The 9,166-nt window shown below is 31.4% G+C and overlaps 2 protein-coding genes across 2 annotated transcripts; one reads left to right on the forward strand and one right to left on the reverse strand.

Moving 5' to 3' along the window:
* The first annotated feature begins 569 nt into the window (after positions 1-569).
* On the forward strand, positions 570-5,573 carry Metrs (methionyl-tRNA synthetase 1). Its single transcript, XM_076393418.1, has 15 exons — positions 570-728; positions 1,146-1,297; positions 1,371-1,487; positions 1,576-1,725; positions 1,811-1,954; positions 2,033-2,148; positions 2,238-2,354; positions 2,427-2,465; positions 2,550-2,714; positions 2,842-3,118; positions 3,415-3,796; positions 3,875-4,088; positions 4,169-4,405; positions 4,612-5,131; positions 5,200-5,573. Exons 1-15 carry the CDS (start codon positions 626-628, stop codon positions 5,347-5,349), a joined length of 2,883 nt encoding a protein of 960 aa, XP_076249533.1. The 5' UTR covers positions 570-625; the 3' UTR covers positions 5,350-5,573.
* Positions 5,574-5,611: 38 nt separating this feature from the next.
* Positions 5,612-9,154, reverse strand: LOC143177282 (ionotropic receptor 75a). The gene is made up of 9 exons (XM_076375147.1): positions 9,022-9,154; positions 8,704-8,966; positions 7,988-8,300; positions 7,754-7,877; positions 7,505-7,666; positions 6,568-6,906; positions 6,335-6,416; positions 6,016-6,284; positions 5,612-5,957 (listed from the first exon to the last, which is right to left on the reverse strand). Exons 1-9 carry the CDS (start codon positions 9,152-9,154, stop codon positions 5,612-5,614), a joined length of 2,031 nt encoding a protein of 676 aa, XP_076231262.1.
* Between the last annotated feature and the right edge of the window lie 12 nt (positions 9,155-9,166).

Below are 9,166 nucleotides of genomic sequence, written 5' to 3' on the forward strand. Positions count from 1 at the left end.
TAAGTTTTCTTAGAAACGTAATAAAATCTGGACATTTTTTTCAATTATGTTTCATAATTTTAATTGACAATACTAATAAATTACAACTTTTATGTAAAATTTATAATTCGGTGTAATTAAGTTAGGAAAATCAAAAACTGATTTACAAAACTCATAAAGAATCAGTAATTTCACTGAACTGGTATTTTTAATTGATTATTAGCATTAAATATAAATCAGAAGTATTAAGTTTCTCTTATTTCATAGAAAAATAATTATTATAAAAAATATAAAATAATATCAAGCGCCAGAGCAAGGAGCTCAGTTCAACCAACTGTGTCTCGATATCTTTCAAATTTTACGTAGAAATATATTAATTTAATCAAAAATGCAAAGTATATTAAATATATTATATTCTTCTAATCAACTATAATAGAATTTATCAAATGAATTCAATAAGTATAAAAATCTCTACTAATTTTATAAAATTATAAAGTTTTGAATGTTTGACAACGTGTTAAGAGAACTAAACACTTTCATAGTGTCCGTTCCCAGACTGCATTTACTTGTCGCTCACATGTGTTGGTTGTGTGCTAAACATATTTTCTTCTATTTATTGTGAATATTTATTAACTTATTAGTAAAAATGATTATCTCAACGAACGAAGGTAATCCGAATGCGTTGAAACTGATAGTCGCAGCTAAAATGGCCCAACAATCTATTACTGTGAAAACGGTGCAACCAAACGGTAAGGAATATAACCTCTTCAACCTAAGTAACTCAGTTTCTAACCATCTGATGAAATACCGTATGCTCGTTTCACCTGAATCGTTTAAGGACATAGGTGATGAAACATTTTTGTGTACATTTTATAAGGTTTTAAGTGATAATTCATATATATGTTCTGTCAATTTTATCTTCTACTTTATAAAATATAAAGACATTATAATGTCTTTATAAAATTAATTATTATCGTGCTATTCTTGATATATATTTAATATCGTAATAAATTCGTGTTTTTTAATATTGATTTTGAAATGAAAATGTTTTCACTTTCATTAAAGCTAAGAATTTGTTTTCATTATCTCTGGATAAAGTCTTCAAATTATTTTAATATAAATTTGTTATAGCTAACATAAAATAAATTTTCCCATTGTGTATATAGAAAGCTTCTTGGGCCGTTTACCTACAATCGAACTCTCATCTGGATCTGTGCTATTTAGTACTAATGCAGGAATGCAGCTCTTAGTACCTCCATCTGAAGAGTCAAAAATTACAAATAATAAATGGCTTGAATGGGATATAACTCAATTGCAGGTAAATAAAATTCTTTTATTTAGATTCTGTAATATAATATTAATATACATGTATTAATTACATACTTTTATAGCCAGCTATAGTGTATTATAATAATACAGGAACATATAAAACCACACATAGGTCTTGTTTATGGTCCTTATTAAAGGAACTCAATGATGTGTTAAAGCATAATAAATACTTAGTTAAGGTGAGTCAAGATAATATTACAGATAGTTCTTACGCAGCGATAATGAAACTCTCATAATAAAGCTAAAAATTAATTGATATTATTTTAGGATAATAATCAGTTATCATTGGCAGATGCATGTGTTTGGGTAACTATATGGTCTACTGTGTTAGTTACAGAGATTGGAAAGGAACTTTGTAAAGAATATCCTTGTCTTAGCAATTGGCTATCAGATATTGAACTCTTACCAATTATTCAAGTATGAAATTCTTTTATTATTAATTCATTATATTTTATATGCATATATGTTGATATAATTAATCTTATACACATGGTTTCTTTAGGACTCCCTTAAAGAATATAAATTTGAAAGGGGTGCAAAAGCAGTTCTCAGTATTCAAGCTGTTTCTTGGTTTCCTGTTAATACTAATATGAATATTATAAATAATATGAAAAATACACGATCAGTTAAGCCAGCCTCGAACGACGTAAGTTTGCTATGGTAAAACTATTAATTTTTTATTACATAATCTAATCACATCAACATCTAGGATTATTAATTTCAGCTTAGCCCAACTAAGGAAAAAGAAGTTGAAGCAGTTAGTCAAGAAGAAATCCAAAATGTTACAAGTAATTGGTCTTCAACAGCGTATCCAGATATGAAAACCTTTTCTTATCCTGTGTAAGTCTAAATTCTTATAGATTATTATATTTTCATACAAGGAATAAGTATATGTATTTAACGTGAATATGTGTATACATTATCTCTAGATTACCAAAGAAAGGAGAAAGGAATGTTTTAATAACATCTGCATTGCCCTACGTGAATAATGTTCCTCATTTAGGAAATATTATTGGTTGTGTACTTTCTGCTGATATCTTTGCCAGGTTTGTCTCTGAATATAAATAGTGAAATTTTATTAATATAGATATATCTCAATTTATATCTTCTGCTTGCAGATATTGTAGACAAAGGAATTATAATACATTGTTCATTAGGTATGTATCTTTTCTCAACATGCATACAACAATGTTAATTGTTATTAACATGCGTTATTAATTCAAAATAATTACATATTTCAGTGGCACTGATGAATATGGTACTGCTACGGAGGCTAAAGCTTTAGAAGAAAAAACGACACCACAGGCAATTTGCGATAAATTTTTCGATATACACAATGACGTCTACAGATGGTTTAGCATAGGTTTTGACTATTTCGGTCGTACTACTACACCTGAACAAACGGAGTAAGATGTTTTTTCTTAAAACTATAAATTATAATTTTAAATAATTTTCGGCTATTTTTTATACTGCTTTTTATTGAAATCAGTTAACTAACTTATGATACTATATAAAAACTTTATTGCCTTTCAGAATTGTGCAATCATTTTTCTTAAGGATAAAATCAGAGGGATATGTGCTAAGCGAAACAGTGGATCAACTCCTCTGTGAATCTTGTGATAGATTTTTAGCCGATAGATTTGTAGAAGGGATTTGTCCAAGGTGCAAATATGAAGATGCACGGGGTGATCAATGCGATGGATGCGGTCATTTAGTAAATGCAACAGAATTAATATCACCGAGATGCAAAGTATGTGGTAATAGGCCGATTATTAAAAAATCGGAGCAATTTTTCTTAAATTTACCTAAGGCAAGTATCCCATTGTAATTTGAATCATAATATTAGGTTATTTCATAAGTAACATTGCTTCCTATTTCACTCTTTAATTAAAGAAGTTAAGAATCTTGCGAAGAGCCTCAAAAAATTATTTGATGAGTAAAAAATGGCAATAGAATGTAATATTCAACAGAACTATGACTAAAAATAACATATACACATTAATTTCTCTACGAATATGATTTTTTGAAGTATTATTTATGCAATGACCCTATTATTTAATTTTAGAGAAGTTACGTATTTATGTAAGAAATTGTTGCTTTCTACAGTTAGAAGATAGGTTAAAGGAATGGTCTGCAACAGTAGAAAAAGGATGGTCAATTGTTGCAAGGGTAGTTTCAAAGCCATGGTTACGAGATGGCTTGAAACCACGTTGCATAACAAGAGATTTGAAATGGGGTATACCTGTCCCAGTAAAGGGTTATGAAAATAAAGTATTCTATGTATGGTTCGATGCGCCTTTCGGTTATATCAGTATTACGAAAAGGTATACCAAGGAGTACGAACAGTGGTGGAAGCCTAAAAACGTAGAAGTTAATTTATATCAGTTTATGGCGAAAGATAATGTTCCCTTCCACGCAATAATGTTCCCTGCTTGTCTATTAGCAGCTAACGAGGGTTACACGTTACTAAAGCATTTAATGGCGACAGGTACGTTCTAGAGCAGCATTATGTATACTAAATACTTAGGCGAAATTGTAAAGTATTTTCTTTAAACTGCTGTTTTAGAGTATCTTAACTATGAAGATACGAAATTTTCTAAATCAAGGGGTATCGGGGTATTTGGAACTGACGCCAGAGACACGGGTGTACCAGCTGATGTCTGGCGATTTTACCTTGCATACGTTAGACCCGAAACTCAAGACTCTAATTTTAATTGGGTAGATCTAGCAACCAAAAATAATAGCGAATTATTAAATAATTTTGGAAATTTTGTTAACCGGTATGTAAACTTTTGTGGGAAATTATATTTGGTATCATTTCTTTCTACTATAATGCATATGAATTGTTTTTAATATATAGAGCCTTAGTGTTCGCGGAAAGATATTTCGAATCCAAAATTCCAATAATGGAACTTCAAGAAGACGATTTAGTGCTATTAGCCTTAGCTCAGCGTGAATTATCTTCTTATATACAGGCTTTGGAACAAGCCAAATTGCGAGATGGTATAAAATATGTATTAGCAATTTCAAAACATGGAAATCAATTTATGCAATCTCAACAACCTTGGGTAAAAATCAAAGGAACGGATGATGATAAGTAAGTAATGTTACAAGATGCATATGTGTGCCCTTATTTATGAAAGTGATGCGAGGGTCATCATGTGTAAATAGATATAACACCAAATAATTGAAAAACTTAACTTTTTAAAATTTTTTGGTTAGACTACTTTCATAATTATTGGCACGTGTATATTATGTTTATTTGTGTTACAATCTTTTATTTAACACGATATGATTTTGCAGGAAAAGAGCTGGAACTATCATTGGTATTTGTTGTAACTTAACGTGTCTTTTATCAGCTCTTTTGGCTCCATTTATGCCTAATACCTCTCGTGAATTAAGGTCGCAACTCGGATTAGACAATAGTAATTTTGGTTACATTCCTGACGTTATTACTAATATACTTCCAGCGGGCCATAAAATTGGCAAACCATCTCCTCTGTTTAAGAAAATAGAGGATAAAGACGTAGAAGAGTTAAGAAAACAATATGGCGGAAAACAAGATACCACAAATACGAGTCAAGCAAATAGCGCAGCAAGTGGTGACGTAAAATCTGTGGAAGCTACGAAAGAAGTAAAAGGAAAACAGATTCCAATTCTTACAGACTTGAAAAAGAAACTTGTTGATCATATAGGCTGTGGAAGTAAGTCTTCAGGATCACCACAATTGCAAAATAAAAAGCCCGAGGCGGTTTTCGTACCTGAACAAAATGGAGATGTTTCCATGGATATAGCGACTTTGGAATCAGCTATTGCCAAACAGGTACGAGTAAAACATTTATAATCAACGACATAATGTATTTCTGTGTATATTAATTATTTAAATTTTAGGGAAATCTTGTACGTGAATTGAAAGCTAAAGAGAAAAAACCGGTGTGGCAACCTGAAGTAGAAAAATTATTAAAACTAAAACAGCAGTTGGCAGATCTCACTGGAGCAACTCCAGTTTCGACTGACAAAAAGTCAAAGAAAAAGAAGTAACTTAATGTTACTCCTAACTCTTAATGTAACTTAATGTTAGTCCTCAGATGTGCATCCTTCATCGTCGAAGACCTATCGAAGTATTTTATAAGAAATTTTCATCCCTCATCTATTACCACACATTTATTTTAAAAATACATCAGTATCATGTATTTTTTTTAACGATGTATTCAGAATACGTTATTTAATAAAATTAATTTATACATTTAAAAAAGCTCATAAGACTAGAACTTAATTTTTATTTTATTTTACTACCTTCGCCTTAATCTACGTATAAGTTTTTATGCTGAAGTGCTTCATTTCTCATGCCATTGAATGTTTGTATTATTCCTATTTTTTTCATTACAACTTTATTATTATAGTATTTTTTCTGTTTTGATACTTGTACTATTTGTTGTTTCGCTTGAAGCTTCCAATAAACGATATTTTCTAAAATGCAGATAACAATAGACAGTACCACACCGAACAGCAAGAGAATAATAATTGGTGCTATTTCGATTATCGAAACACTCGAAATACTTTGACCAATTTCATTATAAAAAGGTTTCCTAGCAACCCAACGTAATATTTCTCGTTTTCGAATCCCCGCGGTATACAATCTAATTAGACTACAATGAATCAGTTGTTAGTCCAGATGAAAGTCTGTTTATTGAACAGTTTTCTTACCCTATTTTCGCTACTTCTCGAAACTGTCCATACTTGGCTGACCACAAAGATAAGGCGGAAGGTTGAAGCAAATGAACTTCGGTAAGCTGCGAGATCATCTCGTTGGTAAACCAGCGTTCTATGAGTGGATAAGCATTATTGGGATCTGTATGATACGCGAATCCAGGTGTCATGATTCTCCTGATTCCTTCGCGTACTGGCAGAAATTTTTTTTCGTCTGGGATAGCATCCCAGTATTTTTTGAATTGTACATGCTCTCCTTCTGGTATCTGTGAAAGTATTTTTAATCGAAAGGACTAGCTATTGATTATACCTATACAGGGTAATCCGAAATACACAGATAGCACACGACATCTTGAAGACATCTATCTATTTTATGTCCATTTTTATGCCTGAACATCCTACGACATAAGATGTCTTAAAGAGACACTACATAGACGCCTTAAAGACGTTTTTCAAAATAGTTCAAGTTTATCAAATAGTCAAAATGAAATAAAAAGAAAAAAGACCAATGAGCCTTTGAACTGTAATAAAGTGAAGAAAATGTCTTACTGCCATCCGTGATTTTCCTGACTAAACTCACCCCTAATATTATACACACATATTTCGATACACCCTGTATAATTATTACCAATAAATATAAGAGACTTTACACTTAGTATAATATGGAAAGTCAGCGTATTGTGAGTAGCCAACTCGAATCCACTTCGTGCGAGTGACATTAAAGAGTCGTTCATTCTCTCAATCGGAACATTGTTTAAACGACTGGATACTATTGCCGCTGAATAACAATTGTATATAATTAGACCAAAAATCATAGTTTGAAAAAAGGCGACACGACTCGAAAGCTGTCTGTTGTTGTCGTTTGGAAATCCTACAAACAATTTAATTCTATATCAAGCAAATATTAATATAATGAGATAATAGTTATGGCGAAAACTACCTTGTTGACATAGGGCAGCAATGATAATAAAGACTGTTTGATTCCAATTGGTCGCTCTATTCACTTTAAAGATTATTAATAGAATAAGCGCCATAATAATTGATAACAGACAGGTCATGTACCAAACGTTCTTTTCAAGTGGTCGGAAGATTATGTTTATATTTATTTTCTTCGAAGGTACGGTGCGAAATATAAAGCAGGTTCTATGGACAAATCGACAGCGAATTGTTTATTAGTATCGTAATTGTAACTTGTCTATTAAGGGAACATTTCTCTGTAAACGTTGCAAAATTTAACAATTTTTATTTACATTTTTATAGTTTATTTAGAAATTATATTATATTTATTATTTATGACAACAAAAAGGAATCACATCATTACAAGTAGTATACATTTAATTAATTTTGCAAAGTTCACAGAGGAAAACCCCCTTAATTTCAGTAAAAAAATAAATATTTGTGTCAATAACTAAATTTTTTACTGCAATTAGAAATCGAAATTACATTCACAGCTTCTCATTTTTTTTATCACCCTGTGTACAATCACCTTGCGGGGAAAACTTGCAGTATCGCGTCGGCTATGTCAATCCTTTGTTGTGTTATAACCGATGGAAAGTATCCTATATCAATGCTCCCATCTTGAAAACCAGTAAATAGAGGCCCATTATACTTGTTCGCATCCCAGTGCATCAATCCCAACACATCGAGGCTGTAAATGATTCATTTCATACACAAACGTTAGAAGATAAAGACAGTTACTAAATGATGAGTTTAAATAACGGTGTACATATATTACGTATAATTAAACATATAAGCGACGTGGACCATAAGAGCGTATCCGAACTTGGCCCAATTGTCTTCGCTATTAGTAGTCTTTTCTGTAAGGAAGTCTTCCAGTTTACGAGTAATATTTTGAGGTACTAACTGCGCAAAGAACATTCTCACAAATTAGTATTTTCAATAGTATGAGTTATGAGTAGAGAAAAGCAATTAGTGAGTTTCTGTATTATTTAATTACATTCATTGCTACTCACAAGACCACCACACTTGGCGTGTAACCTATGGAAGTTTCTTCTCCTAGAAAATTTATTTTCCAATAAAGTAATATTTAATCCATCGTTTCTAGTCCAAACTCCAAATGGAATGATGTTGAGCGATCCGCCGCAATGTTTGCAATGATTATAAACATCATATAAAACGTAATCATCATCTCTTGGCAGAGAAATTACAAAATCAGTGATGATGCTGAACGTACTGTCATTTACTAGTTTAGTGATATGATCCATGCTGTTCTCTAGGATCAACCACTGGTGCAAATGTTGAAACAAGAAGCTGGCTGAAGCCTAAATGATTATTTAATCAATTCTTTGTAAACTTTTTCATTGAGAAAATAATATTTTCATACTTCGTTTCCAAACAAATTGAATTTTCGAATTTTAGTCAAGTACAAATTTATCGAAGTACAGTTTTACGCATTTAAAGGGCAAACAAGGAGAGGAGAATATTTTCAGCTTACAGTAGAAAAAGTCAATGGTCAGACCGACCATGTTCTCCTTATCTCTCCGTGTACCATTTAAACAACTAAAACTATACTTCCGTACGCTTACACTTGACTATAATTTAATTTTTATCTATAAGCAAATATAAATAAATTATATAATTAAATTTTTCAATTTTCTCGAAAACAAAGCACGATATCAAAAAGCTTATTCTATATTTTCTACTTATCATTTCATGTAGAATTACTGGCTTTTCCCTTGTACCACCAGTTCTAGGAATTACTACTATACTAATATATGTACTACCCTGTATAATTAAATAAATTGATTTTACCTCGTCAAATATTTTTCTAATATTTTTATCTGCTAATGGACATCGTAGATCGATTAACACACCTATTTTCCAATAATCAGTTTGTAAAGCTTGCGATATATTGACATTCGATTCAATTTGTTTTATCGAGACCGAAATTCCGACGTCATTAAGAACTTTGATCATTTGGTAATCATCTGCATTAAAACGTTTACTTGTAGCAGAAATTTTTTGTGACTGGAGAGAACTCACTTTCAAATTCCGCGCAAGAGAACCCAGCCAATGTGGTAACTTCTTTGAAGAGGAAATAATCGCGAATCACATCGATAGTGTTAGCCCATGAAGCAATGGTTAATTGAAGTAAAAAGAAACTTTTTAAGTACATCTCTGCAGATGT

The sequence above is a fragment of the Calliopsis andreniformis genome, chromosome 3, assembly GCF_051401765.1.
Source record: "Calliopsis andreniformis isolate RMS-2024a chromosome 3, iyCalAndr_principal, whole genome shotgun sequence".
Classification (NCBI taxonomy): Eukaryota; Metazoa; Arthropoda; class Insecta; order Hymenoptera; family Andrenidae; genus Calliopsis; species Calliopsis andreniformis.

Bases quoted from the DNA above. Each gene is read 5' to 3' on its own strand.
- Metrs (XM_076393418.1), top strand. From the start codon at position 626: ATGATTATCTCAACGAACGAAGGTAATCCGAATGCGTTGAAACTGATA. The intron at 729-1,145 runs GTAAGGAATATA...TTGTGTATATAG, and splicing joins GAAAACGGTGCAACCAAACG to AAAGCTTCTTGGGCCGTTTA. The intron at 1,955-2,032 runs GTAAGTTTGCTA...TATTAATTTCAG, and splicing joins TTAAGCCAGCCTCGAACGAC to CTTAGCCCAACTAAGGAAAA.
- LOC143177282 (XM_076375147.1), bottom strand. From the start codon at position 9,154: ATGTACTTAAAAAGTTTCTTTTTACTTCAATTAACCATTGCTTCATGG. The intron at 6,907-7,504 runs GTGATTGTACAC...TGCTTGATATAG, and splicing joins CTGCAAGTTTTCCCCGCAAG to AATTAAATTGTTTGTAGGAT. The intron at 6,285-6,334 runs GTATAGGTATAA...ATACTTTCACAG, and splicing joins TGTGTATTTCGGATTACCCT to ATACCAGAAGGAGAGCATGT.